The sequence below is a fragment of the Dendrobium catenatum genome, unplaced genomic scaffold, assembly GCF_001605985.2.
Source record: "Dendrobium catenatum unplaced genomic scaffold, ASM160598v2 fragScaff_scaffold_542, whole genome shotgun sequence".
Lineage (NCBI taxonomy): Eukaryota > Viridiplantae > Streptophyta > Magnoliopsida > Asparagales > Orchidaceae > Dendrobium > Dendrobium catenatum.
The window spans coordinates 4,208,862-4,225,804 of record NW_021319004.1 but is presented as its reverse complement, the minus strand read 5'-3'; the positions used below and the strand labels follow the sequence as shown (position 1 = coordinate 4,225,804).

Here is a 16,943-nt window from a genome sequence, read left to right as displayed (position 1 = left end):
ACTTATATTTCACAAACAAAATCCTTACAAAATATAAAAGTCATCTTGTAGGATAGTGGACGCTTGAGAATTGGAAAATGATGCACACCCTTATTTGCGCTAATAATGTATCTGTGATGAGATAATTAACTTAATTATTAAAAAAAATTTATAATTGAAATTATGAATTATAATTTCGTCAAAATTATTCTTTTGTAATTCATAATTTATTTTATTTTTTATAGAACAAAAAAAATTCATGTAAGATAGTGGAAGCACGAGAATTGGAAAAATGGTGCACAGCCCTCACTGCTCAAATTTTCTGGCCGAGCGAGCGGAGCCAAAAATGCACTGGTTGGCGGGAAATAAATTTCCCGCAAAAATGCGCCGCATCGTTTTTCCATGTAATCGGACGGCTGACACCCCATTGCACCGTTCTTCAGAGATATAAAGTGCTCCCAGCCGTCAGATTGACCATTGAGTAATATATTTGTTGGCCTACCCTCTACCTTTCCTGTTATTTGGAAGTGGAAGGAAAGGATCCCTAATTCAAGGTCCAATCAATCGATTCTTCTCTTTGCAGGGCTTCCGAATCTTTCGAAGTTCAGAGATCTTTTTGCGAGGTATGATCTGTATCCTGCATTTCATTTTGACTTACTTGTAGCTTGAATCGATGAGAAGATGACTAAAATGGAGTGCAAAGAGTGTGAATTTTCGTAGATTTGATTGTCCGATTTCGTTGCTTGATGAACTTATTTTCGATATTGTAGTTGGCATCTTAACTCAGGTAGGGTTGTATATTGAAGGACCTGATTCAAGTTGGAATACCTCACGCAGTGAACCTCCAAACCCTAGAAAAGGAGAGCTTTTTCGATAAGATTCGGGGCCGGTGGGTACATTTTCTTTGGGCAGAGGAAATCAACTCAAAGTTTTTGTTTGGAGTCGTACGGAGGAGTTTTAGAAATATCTGTTCTTGGATCCTACTGCATCGCTACCATTATCGTTTTTCAAATGGCAAATCAATCCGTGGATAATGGTGCTGCGGGAAGCTTGGAAAGGATACAACTGGGTGTTAATGTGGATAGTTTTCCGGTAGGAACTTCTGCATCACTCGACTTGGATGCAAAAGCTACACCGAATCAGAAAACGCAGAGGAAGAGGAAAAAGACTTGTATGGATATGAATTTCAGTTGCGAGGATAAACTGGCTTTTATCAATGAATGCCGACACGAGCTTGATGGATTGTTTGAATTCTACAAAGAGTTTTCTTCCTGCAAGCTACAGCTTGAAGAGGGACATTTTAATTCTTTGAATTCAGCTGTTGCATGCATGCTGGAGGAGAGCAGCCTTTCTTTCTCAGCATTGGTGGAGGAAATCTATGGCAGAATGAAAGCAAAAGAGGGAAGCCCAGGCGCTACATTGGCATCAATACGCAGTGCTGTGCTTTTTGTTGGTCAGAGAATTTTGTATGGGGTGGTGATTGAGGATGTTGATGTGTTAGAAGATGTATCTGATAAGTGCCTCTGGTGCTGGGAGGTAATTTATTTTAAAAATTTAACATTGCTTTTGTTCTTCACATATTATGTGCTAATGTAGAATACTAAACGTTTGATTTGCAGACAAGGGATATGAAGCTTTTGCCCAAAACTCTTCGTGGTTTTGTTAGTGTTCGTCGGATAGGTCGGAAAAAGATTCATGAGAGAATTACTGCGCTTTCAAGTAAGAATTTAACGTCATATTCTAAAAATGTTGCTAATTGAACTTGGTACATATTTTCTTTAAAAGAATTTGCTTGAGTTAGCAAAATAATTGAACATAGCAAGTTAGCAAATTGAACATAGCAAGTTAGCTAATTGAACATAGCAAGTTAGTGTTCATCGGATATTGAACATGTTCTGCTGAACCTTTTTGTTTTTTACATTGAGGCACACTATTTTTGTTATGCAATGTTGGTAAGAGTTACTACATTCTTGTTTTTGCTGATTGAGATGATAAGATTAGCAAAATACGAGACATGCATATTTGTAGTTCACAAGCTCAGATGCAAATGATTGAGGATTGATTTTAGATCAACAGTGAATCATTAAAATTTTGCTAAAATTCATGAATGAATTGAAATTTATTTTTTTGCTTGTGTTAGGTGTTCCGAGCAATACATTATAGCCAATTAACCTAGTTCAGTAATTTTATTTATGCTAGGTTGATCTACAATAGTGCCTTACGTTGTCCGAAGTCCTTGTACATATTTTTAATATATTTTTGAGTGCTCTATGGAAAATAAACATAATTGCAAACATGTCCCTTTTTCAAATTTGATTTGTAATGATGTTTAACTTATGTTATTTTAGAGGATTTAAGCCCATGCCCTATTCTAGTAGGATAATAGCAATTTTACTTGATCTCTTATATAGTCATGATATAATTCTACTTGCATAAAGATTTACATGTTTCTTTTTCTTTACTTCACAAGTTTTGTGTGCGCATGTTTGTGCGTTTTGACAACTTAAATTGGTGCTTTAAGTGCCTTTCTACTGATTTCTGATTTTCTTTTATTTATTGCAGCCACAATTTCAGCTTTGTCAAATCAGGCTGACGAAAATCACCTAAGTGATCTAACTAAGACATCACAGAGGCTTAAAAAAGCATTGAATTTGTCAGAAATTTGTTTGTTGATTGAAAATTTGAAGCAAAAGAGTAGTATTGAGATGTATGAAAAAGTGTTCCATGATTACTAATGCATTCATCTTATTGCATAAATCCCCTTCATTTATAATTCATTACTAATGGCAAAACATTGTGTCAATATAGGGCTGAGAAGGAAGCCAAGTTAAAAGAAAAAGAACTAGTCAAGCAAATTGAGAGAAATAAACAGAATGCTGAGATGGAGAGGAAAAGAATTTATCAAGAGACCCAAAAGGAGCAGCAACAAGCTGTAAGTGGAGAACTTACCTCGGTATTGTTTTTATGGATATGCAGAAGTCTAGTTGGACGCCATTGGTGATTGGAGTTTGTACTTGGGAAGCTTTTTTTGTGTATAAAGTTAATAATAAAATGGGCTTAATAAGGCAGACATTTAGCATGCTATTGATATCTGAAAACGCCCATTTTACTGCTTTCCCAAATAAAAGGATGGTATTAGAAATGGTTGCCACGCAAAATTTTGCTAAAAAAAGCAAGTCCAATAACTTGTATTGAAAAGTGGAAGATAATTTGCATCCTTTGTTAAATATTTTTTGTGTTTTTCCTTTTAAAATGTTTTGTCAGCATTTGTCATGTTAAAGCACCAAAAGCTCACTTGTTGATTTTGTTAGACCGGCTCTCCCACCATACTTGTCAACGGCAACGGCGAATGGCGCACCACGGCGCAAAGTTCCCCGTAGAGCCATAGCGCATAGCGTAAGGCACGACACGTGCCATTTTGAACACGGCACAAAATAAAAAATAAGTATAAAAATTACTATATGAATCTTATTTTTGATTATCAATCAAGTTGGGTAAGGCTTGGTTAAATATGTTTGTGATCCATAGTTCAAATCATTAAAGTGAGCTTCAAGTTCATTCAAAATTTCTATTAAAATAATTGCAATACTATTCCTCAAACAGGAAAAATAGAAAGCGCCATTCAAATTCTAACTGAGGGTTAGGGCAACATAATCTAAAAAAAGTCTAATAAAATTTAACTTAACTATTCTAATTATATCAAATAATTTTATAATGACTAATTACATTATTTTAAAAATTTAAATGTATAAATATAAAAAATTATTTATAATTATATTACAAATTTTCTAAAATTCAAATTGTGCACGCTGTGTGCCATTGCACCATGTGCCACGGCTCACACATGGCTCAAATGGCGCGCCCCAACTTGAACATGTGCGTCGCGCCATGGTGCGCTCCATTTTTGCGCCATTGACAAATATGGGCTGAACCAATACCACATGGACCAATTCTGTTATATTCCAGGCAGTATAGATCTGCCTGGGGTGGGAGGGGGGGGGGAGCATGTGGGGCACATCTCTCTTAATTGTGGTGTTATGACTTTAATTGAGAAGAATTTGAGAGGGAAAATTCAAATTCTAGGGGTTGTATAGGGATTTGTTGTTTGCTTTTGCTTTAAGTAGTATTTTTTGTTTAAAAAAATAAATCAAAAGTAGTATTTTCTGTTCGAGTGTTAGGGTTATGCTGTATGTTTTGCAGAATTTGGTGTTTGATAGGTTTTGCTTGGGCTCTAGTCTTTGGCTAGAGATTGGGAGAGCATGATCTTCCTCTCCAATTGAAGGTCCAACTGTATCTTGCTATTTTCTTTCATCTACTATCAAATCAAAAAATTTTCCCTCCATTATTTCTCTTTTTTTTCTCTTTTTTTTTCCCCTCAAAAACTGCTTGGAAGTGTGCCGGATTGCTGATTTCCACAGCAGAATTCTGTGTTTCCTCTTATTACCTATTTGATTTTTTTTCTGGAATTAAATTAGTCCGTTTCTCCATTGCAGGAAAAGGAATTAAAGAGGCTCCAGGAAGAAGCTGCAACAGAGGATAAACGTCTTGAAAAAGAGAGGGCTGAACTTAGAAAACAACTTAAGAAGCAAGAAGTGCAAGCAAAAAGGGACCAACAACGACATGAGAAAGAAGCAGCAGAACTGAAAAAGCAAATTAAAATACAAAAACAAGCAACAATTATGGAACGATTTCTCAAGCGCACAAAGGTTAATGATTCTTTTGATTTAACACCTTCGAAGGAGGCAATGATATCTGAATCAAGTTGTGAAGGTGAGAGTATGGCTAACTCAACTTCATCCTTGATGGATCATGCACTGTCGCTGCCTGAAAACCTCACATTGGAGGATCTACGCAGGTTAGTGTTATCAAATTGTACGACTACTTTATTCGTTCTGCTGTTTCTGTGAGCTTTCTGCTTAAAATGGCACATTTTTCTAGTTTCAAGCAGTCCGTCTTTGAGGCCCTAAACACAAGTGCATACTAATCTACACTTTCTACATTTTTTACATGCATGGGTTCACATTTTTACTGCCTGTAGAGATTCTGCTCACATTTTCTCTTGATCTGTTGCACAAAGGTTTTGATTTGGCTAAATTTCATCTTTTTTTAAATAAATATTGTGAATCTAGCTCCCATCCGCAATACTAATGCTTTCTTAGATTTGTGGTAGACCTATCTTATCTATTAGGCCAAGTAAATACCATTTCAGTGGTGTTTGAGAGTATTGTTAAGGACAGGCAAGAACATATCATCATTAGCACTCTTTGCTTAACCCCAACTATTTGGTGGGCTTCATGATCACTCTTCTATTCATTGATGTTCTGCGCTACAGTACATGTTGATTATAAATTTTTAGGAGTCTTTTCAACGTCTAGTTAATGTTTTATTTTTTTTTTCTCTTTTTATAGCCAATCCATAAATTTTATCTAACCCAGCTTTTTGGCTCTTCTACACTTCACTATAGCTGTCCAATTATTTCAAATTTGTATTCAGATCTTCATTAATTTCTGTTCCTTTATTCCCTCAATATAATTATTTCTATCTTTCACAGTTTCAGTCAACAACCATTATAACATACTCATTTTTGCTCCAAACTTGATTGGCAGTGACTTCATTGTTGCTGAACACTTATTCATACTAGATATTCGGTCTAAATGCATTTTCATAAATATATACATGTCTCCATGGAATTTTCCTATTATTTAGTGCTCTTGATACACTTTTCTATGTACCTACCCAATTTTAATTGCACAAGTAATGTCCTCATAAGCATCTATATTATATTGCAGCAGTAGTTGGGATTAAACCAATTATGATGATGATGCTCAATTGTATAAATAAAATTAAGATATTTAAACTAATAACACTCAGGTATCATTTGATTTGGTTTATATTTAAAATTGATGCCAGTCACTCATTCTTTTAGTTTTCATTGCAAGCCTCTCATCTTCTTAAACTTTTTTTTTTTGTTTTTTGTTTTTCAATTCAAAAGAGGTTCACCATCAGAGTTATGTCATTTGCAAATAGTATTCACCAAGTAAGATTGTTGGAGTAGGAGATTGTTGAAAGTAGAAAGACCCAAAACATGCCTTATATCATTTGATTTGTCTAATGAAGTTGCCAACTCTATTGTAGTTTAGTGATTGACAAAATAATTCATAATTAGTTTGCATATTTATCATAACTGATTAGTAAAAATTTAACATTTATTTCAGAATGCATATTGTTAGATGGCACAAGTGTTGTCATTCAAACAGATCTAGCAGATGGGGTGTAAGATCTAAGCCAAAGGTTAACTTGTTGCATGGCTTGAAATTGCTTGGACAATCAACTGAAGCTGGCCCTCTTGATAAGTTCTCATTTCTAGACAAAGATCTCACAGACAAGAAACCTAGATATTCAAGTGAAACAGTGTTAGACCGACAATTGGGTGAATGTGCCGAGGCTGTCACAAATTACAACAAATACCATACTAGTTTAGAAAATACATCTGCCAATTGTTTAGTTAAAAAGCTTCTGCAGTTTGACAAGAGTAACCGGCCAGCATATTATGGTACCTGGATCAGGAAAAGGTAACATCTGAATTGATCTGACTATACTTTTAACTGAAAATTTAACAACCATAAAAACTGATATTGCCTTCTTATGATTATGTAGTATTATTGGTCCTCGAAATCCGTTTCAGAAAGATCCTGACTTGGATTATGAGGTTGACAGCGATGAGGAATGGGAGGAGGTGATTTGGTGGTTTTGTTAACTCTGGCTGAAATACAGTTCTACTGCTGATCACCTTTTATATTCCTTTTATTTTGGTTACAGGAAGAACCAGGTGAAAGCCTATCAGATTGTGAAAGGGACAAGGAGGATGAAGTGCTGGATAAAGAAAACACGAAGGAGGGTAGTGATGATGAAAGTGAAGATAGTTTCTTAGTGCCAGATGGATATCTCTCAGAAAATGAGGTTTTTTACTTTCATTGAAACATTCCAGTTAAATGTTGTGCTGATCTTTCATTAGATTTTGATTTTGAGAGCTCTAAGCACTACAGGAGCAAGTTTTTCATATTTTGAAATTGAATAATTGCTAGTTGCAGTCCCGGAACACTGTACTTTCCCATATTTTATATTGTTTTAATGTTACTGTAATATTTGATTTACCAATGATCTGTATCGTATATCACTGTTCAATTATACAAGAAAGCTTACATATTTTCATTTTCGTTTTTGAAAGGGGGTTCAAGTCGACAAACCTTCAGATTTCATGGATGAGGAATCCAGGAACTTAACTACGTGCACTCAAATGGAAACTGAAAATGAGGAGTTAAGAACATTTTTTCAACAACAGAAGTATCTGAACAATTTGACAGAACAGGCTCTTCGGAAATGCCATCCACTAATTATTACAAATCTAAGGCATGAAAAAACAGCATCACTAAATACCGATTTTGTAGATGGAACTGCTAGGTTGGAACAAATCTGTTTGCAGGTTCTGTGTATTAGGATTTGCCCTGGAGGTTCAGATATTGATAAACCCAGTGATCATGTCGTAAGTCAAGATCAAGAACAACAAATTTCACCGGTTAAAAATCTAAGCCAATCTTCAGCCGCTTCGGCTGTTATTCCTGATTCAGAATTGCCCGAATTTGTACGTGGAACAAAAAAATTCTATTTCTATTACTAAATTTTTTCTAACTGTTTAACTTGATTTGTATTTTAATCTTGTGATACAGGTTAGAGCAATCCAATCATCTCCACAGAGTATCAACAAGGTTGTAGAATCATTGCAACTTAAGTTCTCAAGCATTTCTAAATCTCAAATAAAGAATAAAGTTAGAGAAATTTCAGAATATTCAGACCATCGCTGGCAGGTATTTTTTTCTTCTTGTGCTGCTTTCAGCCCTACTGGGGAAGTTCTAAATTTTAATATCAAATGCCTACCATAGTCAAGTTTTGAGAAGAAAACTTACTGAAAAGCCAGGTTTCTACCCAAAGAGCTCGTTTGGTTTGTAACCATGCTACTTGTCTTTTTGTAGATTAAGAAAGAGGTTTTAGATCGGCTTGGCTTATCCATCTCCACTAGTATGCTCATTCTCATTCACTCTAAGCTTCTGTCTCTCAAAACCAGTCAATTTCTTGATACTTAATGAATTATCGCAGACAAAAGCAATAAGGAGAAAGGCATTGCAAGGTTCTTCACCAAACGCTGCTTGCCTCCAATGGAAGTGCCCCTTAAGTTTCCTGAATCCTCATCTGAGCAGCCCAGTAAGAAGCAATTTATCCATGGCGAAACAGATCAAAGTACCACCGCATAATAATCTGCCAACAAGCTCATTTGCGCCTTGAATCATGCAAAAGATCAAAGAGTCTATCTAATATATGTGAATATGCAACTTGGTAGAATTGACGTGTGTATCATATACTAAGAGGTTGTGTTGGTATGTAATTTTGGCCAGTTTTTGAGGCTTCTGCTTATAATATGCTGAACTGGATTTTGCCTATACTAGTTCTCTTTGATCACACTTGTTTTACTGCAAACAACATGATTGAAGAATGTTAAATTCTAAAATGTTAGTAATTGAAGGAATTGGATCACAAATATGCTTAATGGATTGAGTACTATTTTCAGTATTTGTTTGTGAATGCTTTTCTACCTATTTTATAGATCAAATAAAGGTTACAGGTACTTACAATTCCTTGATTTCGGAAATTTTATTTGATCTGTGAGCTACCTTATTCCAACTATTTGATGTACTGATGTAGTTTTCTAACATTCTGTTCAGTTTTTAGTGGAATACAACGTTTTAGTATTGATTTGTGGAAGTAAAATTGTTTTAACTCTTAAAATTGTATAAATTTTATTTGGAATAATTTTCCAATTTTTAAGCACAAAATTGTTTTAAAAATAGTTGAAAACAGTGATAAAAATAGGTGATGAGGAAAACGAAGATGAGTCTGATCAAGATCCATGATTTCATTGATCTAAGGGATTTAAGGTTGTAATTGCACTCTTTCCATTGATTTGGCGTTGGCATTGAACGAATGTAACATGGCAGCTAATTTATCTCCATCCTATCTTTATTTGATTTTTTGCAAGTTTCACTTTTTCAAAATAACAACTTTTAAGTTCAGCAATTCAAGTAGTAAAATTAAAATGTCCTCGGGCGGCAAATTATTAGGTCTGGTCACCGGACATAAAAATAGGTCTGAACATTTAATGAAAACATGCCACGTGGAATGAGCTTTTTGACTTCGCTTTAGGTACGCTTTTGATTGTGTTTTGACTATATTTTATCTCATTTTATCTGTGCTTTAACTGTGATTTATTCGTACTTTTGAAACACTTGACTTAAATTTTTGCAGACACGTGTACATTTCACGTGGCAAATTTTTAGTAGATGTCCGGACCAAGAAATAGGTCTGACAACGGGGAACTTTTATTTGGTCCAGTGAACGTACGCAACTCTACGTTCGGCCGCTAGTAGAATCGCGCCACGCATTTTCATTATTTACCGCACGCCCTGACAACCCGACCCGGAATCGCTAGGTCGATTTTGCTCGGCAATAACCAATACCGAGCAAATACTGAGTTGTACTGAGTTGTACCGAGTTTTTTCTAGCAATACCGAGCAAATAGTCAAATACATAGCAATACCGAGCAAATCTCTAGCAATACCGAGCAAATCCTGAGCAAATACTGAGTTGTACCGAGTTGTAAAAAAACTCGGTATTTGCATGATATTGGTCTTCACATAGCGGTATTTCTCATTTTTGCAAAGCAATGCCGAGCAAATGCCGAGCAAATACCGAGCAATACCGAGAAAATCGCGAACATAGCATTCCCGGGTTCCGCTCCGGGTCAAGTCGTCGAGCCGCGCGGTAAAGAGTAAGAGCACGTGACGACATGTTATTGGCGGCCGAACGTAGCTCTACTTCCGGTCAGAGGAGGACGTAATAATTGTTCCATGACCGGACCTAATAATTTGAGACGCTCTCCTTCACTTTTGTTTAATCTCCTTTTTAGAAACATCAGCATTGCACATCAATATGATCCCACGAATCATTTAACAATGAAGACGCTTCCAAAGTGTTGCTTTTGAGGCTAGAGGCGGTACGACTGAGTCTTGGGCGGCTTCGACGACTTCGGCGTGTGCGATAGTCGGAGGCGGATATGGCGGGCTTCAGCAGGTTCGGCAATGCAGGAGCTCTGGAGCGGCAGGAACGAAAGCCGAAAGGTATGGGCGTGCAGCTTGGGCTGCTAGCGCTGACGGAAGCAAGGTCGAAGGCAGCGGGAGTTCAGCCGTCTGGGGAAGTTTCTGATGCAGATTTCAGTTTTGTGTGAGTTTTATTGTTGTTAGGAGTTACATGAGTGAGAGCGGTTTGTAGAGAGTTGGTGGGCAGAGGGGTCGGAGGTTGGGAGGGGTGTAAAGGGGACATAATCAAGTTCAGCTCGTGAGTCTGAAAGTGAGCTCGTACTCGAGCTCGACTCGCTCCATTAAACGAGTTTGAGCCACTTGCCCAGCCTCCTGCAGTTTTGATTTTCCGGCCCGGTTTTGGTATATACAAGGCTAAGATCTTCTCTAATATTCAAATTTAATGAATAAAAAAATAATGTTCGAGGCAGCTCGCGAGCCTTATCAAGCTGAAACTCGAGCTCGTTTAATAAGTGAGTTCGAGTTTGAGCTCGACTTGTGAGCTCAATAAGTTCGGCTCACGAGCCCATAAACAATTCGAGCTCGAGCCGGCTCAACTCACTTACACCTCTAGTTTGGTCGGATTAGTGGTTGTAGGTCAACATAAACATGTCAGTATTTTTGAAGAAATGGTCAACAAAGAACAATCAAACTGATTATTACTTTTGTTCTCACTAAATTAAACAAATAAATTCAGCAATTCAATGCATATACACATAATCACATAAATATTTTTAAATTTAGATCAACACATTAAACCGTAATGAAACATTACATTAAATTATTAGCCATAACATTTGCCAAAAAAAAAAAAGTTCATTTCATATCCAGAGTCCATGCTGCCAGTTCAAAAAATTCTGTTCATGCAAAAAAGTCATAAATTCTAGGCCCAATAGACACCCGTTCTTCACTTCTTATCTCTACATCACTTCTCCTAAGTCTGAACAATTCAAGTCCCATATGACTAACCTTCTTACATCCATGCATATGCAAAACCCTCAATCTTCCACAACCCTCACCCAAAGCCTCCAATCCTCTATCACATAGATTCCGACATCGATTCACATGCAACACCTGCAAATTACAGCAATTCAATCCAATTTCTCCCCATCCCAAAGCTCCAATCTCATGACACACAGCAACACTCCATTCCTCCAGCAATGGACAAGCCTTCGATATGGTAGCTATGGATTCGTTCGATATAAACCTGCACAAGCGAAGATTCAGAATCTGGAGCCGCGGCGCGAGCACAAGAGCTATGCCGTCGATGTTCATCGAACATCTCGGACTCGACAGATTCAGGTACTTCAACCCACCAGCACTTACTGCTTCCAACAGACCTTCTCTGGTAAACATACAACACTCAGCTTCTATGTATTCAAGCCTCTCTGAACATCCTCTAAGTCCAGTTCCCACTACATCTCTACATCCAGACACCACTAACACATGAAGCAACCGACATCCTCTTGTAAGTGCAAGAATCCCAAAGTCTGAGATGTTCACACAGTAAGATAAGTTCAAATTCTCCAACAACTCGCAGAAATTTGCTATCTTTTCTAATCCGACATCAGTAATGTTGCATCTATATAGTGTTAGTGATACCAATCGATTGCATTGGATAGCAACCTGAGTGACACCTTCATCTGTGATTTTGAAACAACAGTACAAGGATAATGAGCGCAGGCTAGTTTTCAAGTTCTTCAATCCGGCTAATGCTGAATCAGGTAATTCTGTGCAACCTGCTACTGACACTGAGGTTAGATGAGAGAAACGATTTAATAGTGTTGGAAGATATCTCACATATGACTGATACGCCGTTGTCTCGTAAGAGAAGTGGAGAGTCAATGATCGACGAGAAATATTTTGAATATGGAGCCAGCGATGACAAGTTAACCCAAAAGAATTTCGATCGGTTCCGTTCTGAAGCTTTTGAAAAATACTAACTAGACAGTCATCAGATAAGTTCATTTCGGTTTGATATATAGCTGCAGATGAGACTAACAGCTCAACTCATCCACTTGAGTAAATCAACTGAGATCCACTGAGAAAAGAGATTAGACCTTTCTTGGTAGAAAATTTCTACAAAGAGTTTGTTTGAATGCAAATAATGGTCACAAGAGCTGATGCTGCACATATCAATAACAATAATTAGCTCAGAGATGTGAATAGAAGATGAGTTTAATGAATGTTGCTGAGATTAATAAGTTTTAATAGTAAAAATTGTTTAGTATTCATCACCATATTAGTAGTTCAAAATTACAGTTGGATGAAGGTTAATGGTTCAACAAGTTCTTATAAGTTGGGAAGAAAATTGAGAGAGAAAGAGGAAAAAAATTGAGAGAGAAATTTTAGAGAGAAAGAGGAAAAAAATTGAGAGAGAAAGGGAAGAAAATTGGAAGAAAGGATATCGATGTTTTTTGATTTAATTAAATTTAGTTAACTTTTAATAATTTTAGAAATTAATCGTCGATTGATGTACATTCTTGTGTAAGATAGGTTCATTTATTGTGGGCTCCGAAAATTCCGCGCCCTAGCCTCTCCCTATCGCTCTCTTTTTCTTTTTGTTTATGTATGTGGATGACGAGAGTTTTAATTAGCTTAGGTTTCGAGTGAATTTTCAGAAGACAGATTGGGTTTTAGATAAGACAGTACACAGAGATTTCGCCCTTTTTTTGTGAGGACTTTATGATCTGAGTTCTGATTTCATATATGCGCAAGCCCCTATAGTTAATTACCCCTCTCGATAACAAGAGAGAACTTTAGATTTAAGGCTAGTCGTGGGATAAGTACTAAGTAACAAGCGTATAATAACAACTTTAGAGATTTGAATTTGATATTAGAATTAGAGTTTTTGTTTTGTGATTTATCACCGTATACTGATGATAGAGGGGATGAAGATGAACCCGATCAAGATCTCATGGTTCAGTCATTCTGGGCTGTCACGCCCTGATCTACTTAGTTAGAGGAGACAGTAGATCTAACCTGACAGAAGACACCTTATCAGCAGTCATGAGTTGCTTCATCTAAGAATATATTGTAGACAGAGGGCTTTATGCCTATCAAATATACTATATGATTCATCACTCAAGGGTTTTATGCCTATCAAATATACCCTATGATTCATCACTCAAGTGTTTGACATTATTATGTAACATACGGGCTTTGGCCGCGATCGTAATATAATGGTGTCATTTTGCGACAAAATCAAATTAGAGGGACCCTTCGGTTGAGATTTTATATCAACACAACCATCATCGAAGATTTAAGTATCACGTCAAACATTGTTGATGCTTGTTTAACTAAAATATATAATTTAAATTTATTTATTAAGTGAAATATTTAATGATAAATCTATTAAATTATTTCGTGTAATTAACTATGAGCCAAACCGGTTCAAATTCAGCTTGGCTCAAACTGCCTGGTTTGAAAAACCGGTGTTGTTTCACCATTTTAACTGCCGGTTCGAGCAGTTCTTAGACAATTCAATACTATTATGGTTTTATACATAGACCGAACTGGTCTGCTGGACGATTCCCAGTTCAGCCGGTTGAACAGGCAGGTCCGATCTAATTTTAATATATATACATATGCGTGTGTATGTGATTTTAGGTTGCATTAAGAAAGACTATATCAAAGCTCAAGAAGTTGAAAGGAATTAAAGTATGAATGAAAATAAAGTGGGTAATTATAGTTGTTTATGACAATTACATTATTTTATTTCCATTGCAATTCTAAATGTAGTACCTTTTTTATTTGTTTATTTATTTATATTTGAATGTTATTATGTTCAAGATGATGAAAATTAGAAATTAACATTATCATATAGTATGAATGTATATGTATACGTGAAATGTACATCTAACAATTTAAAATACATGCAAGAGAAAAAGAAAGTGAGTTTAAAAGTGTATATAATATGAAAATTACATGTAAAGATGCATGTAAAGAATAATGAAATGAATGAAAAAACTTATAATATATAAAAGAAAGTATAATTTAAAAGGACAAGATACATGCATGCAAATACAGGAGTTCACCTCTTATAATACTGGAAGGGAAAGCAACATTGTGGTTAATCAAATAATAATAATAATAAATCTTTTTTAAGCTATATCTTTAGGTTAAAATTAATGTTCAAGTAGAGTTAAGACAAAAAGTGTGGTTAATATCTTGAGAGCATGAGTCTAAAGCGAAAGTCCAAGCAATTCCTACGAGTAGGGAGGGGTAGGGAGGAGTGTTTCCGAGCAGAGAGGGGAGGTTTGTGGCTGTTAGTGGAGATGGTGCATTTGCAAGAATTTTGCATGCAATTGCAAGTAGAGAAGATAGCCTCTGCAAGCAAGCTTTTGAAGGTAAGAGACCGTCTTTCTATTCTTTCAAAAAAGAAAGTTAAGTTCTTTTAAGCATTTCTTTATTTTCTTGTAGCTATTTTTAAAATTTTTCTTTAACATATTTTATTTGCATTTTAATTGAATTTTTATTTTCATTTAAATATTTTTAACTATTTTCTATGTTTTTTAATTTCTAATACTTGTTGTTTAACTTTTTTATGCTTTTAATATAGAGACAAAACTGGCGATGATGGAACAAGATGGAACCGATTCTTTCAGTTTTAATGATAAACAATCTCAAGATGAATGGATGGTACAAAAAATATGTAAAGAATTTGAATTTGAAAGTGAAGGAATCACCTTGAGTGATAATGGCAATGGAGATATTATAGGTAACATTGGAAGTGTGCTGATAAATTGGGTGCAACTTCTACTTTACATTCATTCAAAATAAAGAAGCAAAGTAAAGTTGGAACATAAATAAATCAAAAGATAATTTAATTATAGAGAAATATTTAGTTATATTCTCAATTTGTTATTTTTATTTTAAATTAAATTGAATCCAATGTTAATTGATATAGGGAGCAAGAAGAAAAATACAATAATTGAATAAGAGTTTGAAGATGATGATAAGGTTAAAGTTGAGGATGATAGACTTGTTACATATAATGATTCTTCTGAAGATGCTGAAAATGAAGAAGAGGAGCTGTAGATCCTATTCCTCATACATATTTAAGTTTTTATTGACTGTTTACTTTAAATGTTATTTCACTTTAGATGATATTTAAGATTGAGATTTGCTTTAATTTTCTTATTGTGGAAAATTTTATAATGATAAACTAAGTTAATTTGTTGATAATTTATGAAATTCTTATAAATAATTTTTTTTTTAATTTTTATTTTTGGTTTGAGGTTTAAGCTTTGTCTCACTAAGACAAACGCCTTGGTTCATGTTTTTGCCATTTTAAATCTTGGGTTTTGGTTCTCCTCTTTCCCTTAGAGATTTTACTCCTCTCTTTATAATTATACTTTCCTGTTATACATGATATTTGTTTTGGATCTTCTTGATACTGCTTTTCAATAAGAAACCAATACTTGCACTATGTGATGACTTGCTTTCATAAGTAGACCTTAATATTCCTCCAAACACAAGGCTTTGGAAAAAAATGGGGCAGATTACCTACAAGGCTACAAGTAAGATTCAATAAATCTTGTAAATCAATTCAATAAATCCTGAAGGAGTTTAATCCTGGCAACAATTTGACTTGAACATAATTAAATCTTTATAAATCGTTTGATCAAGCTTTTCCGATTTAAATGAAGGAAAAAAAAACATGAACAATAGGAGAAGCGATGCAAATATTTTAAATCCTATTTCTCCTAGGATTTGCTAAACCAGGGATTTAGCCTAATATGGGAGAAAAATGGGATTTTAAAAAATTAATAGAATTTATATGGATCAAAAATCAGTTTCCCAAGTTTTATCCTAAATCTGGGTTATCTAGCAACCAAACAGCCCTTTAGCATACAAAAGAGAAACTTACAAAATCTGATAAGCAAAAGCTAGCAAAAACTCAGATTTGTAACCTAAAACGAAAGCCACAGATGAAATAAATGATCAGAAATCGCCATTCTGCATCTTAACATAAGAAGAAAAAAAGAAGAAGAAAGCCAAATTCAGCAGAAGATAGCACAAAATAATTCAAATGAAAAAAAAAAAGGTATCGTCAAAAATAAATAATGAGAACAGGCATAAGAGCTTAATAAGAATAAGAAAAGGGTTAATCAAGATCCGATTATGATCGGTTGTCTTCATCGATAAGCGATAATGATTCAATCTCTACTGCAAAGAATGAAATTACTAATGGCTAAATGAACGGAATTGGAAGAAATGAAACCTTGTCGAGTTCCTCCACTCCTCGAGGAGCAGTGGAAATTAAACGGCAGTGAAAAAAGGGCAGCTCTCTGGTCCCTCGGCCTGCAACCTCTAATCTGAGTCGTTAATGTATGGACAGGAGGTTTTTATTATTTTAGGGAAATTTGTAGAAAACATCCTATTAATTATTATTTTTATGAAATAGGACATTATCTTTTTTTTTTAAAGGACATTAGCTTTTAATTACATACAGCACCTTTCAAAAAAACATATATAATTTTAATTAATGGACATAAATATGATAAGCCACTTTTTATAATTTATTGAGGCTTTAATTAATTTAGAGTAATGCTATACTCCCAAAAAAACCTACACAAAAAATTATATCATATTACCATTAAAATTTATGAATTAATATAATTTTTTCTCTAATGAAAAATATTGCACTCTCCAAAATTTGATGATATTATTTTTTAAAAGTGGGTTTAAATAATTTTTATATATTAATTTTTTAATTATTTTTATAATTCTCATTGTTTTAATAATCTTTTTTAAAAAAACTTTGTAAATTTT

General features: G+C 34.9%; 2 protein-coding genes across 5 annotated transcripts in view; one reads left to right on the top strand and one right to left on the bottom strand.

Annotated features, from left to right (window-relative positions):
• Window positions 1–413: 413 nt before the first annotated feature.
• LOC110101478 (chromatin assembly factor 1 subunit FAS1) lies at window positions 414–8,595 on the top strand. 2 transcript variants are annotated; one of them, XM_028694738.1, is made up of 13 exons: window positions 414–602; window positions 767–1,515; window positions 1,599–1,698; window positions 2,542–2,686; window positions 2,788–2,911; window positions 4,473–4,834; window positions 6,195–6,551; window positions 6,637–6,715; window positions 6,799–6,939; window positions 7,208–7,621; window positions 7,707–7,844; window positions 8,010–8,055; window positions 8,134–8,595. In XM_028694738.1, exons 2-13 carry the CDS (start codon window positions 991–993, stop codon window positions 8,286–8,288), a joined length of 2,586 nt encoding a protein of 861 aa, XP_028550571.1. In that variant the 5' UTR covers window positions 414–602; window positions 767–990; the 3' UTR covers window positions 8,289–8,595. The 2 variants fall into 2 exon arrangements, with proteins under 2 accessions (XP_028550571.1, XP_020685052.1); XM_020829393.2 differs by having other exon boundaries at window positions 750–1,515.
• A 2,282-nt stretch (window positions 8,596–10,877) lies between these two features.
• Window positions 10,878–16,943, bottom strand: part of LOC110101472 (F-box/LRR-repeat protein 12) — a 20,202-nt gene continuing 14,136 nt past the window's right edge. For 2 of the 3 annotated variants that reach the window (XM_020829381.2, XM_020829383.2), the window contains one exon: window positions 10,878–11,472. In XM_020829381.2, the coding sequence (XP_020685040.2) occupies window positions 11,028–11,472 (445 nt within the window). In that variant the 3' untranslated portion in view covers window positions 10,878–11,027. Of the gene's footprint in view, window positions 12,293–16,392; window positions 16,497–16,943 lie in introns of those variants that run through there. The other variant, XM_020829380.2, reaches the window with a different exon arrangement.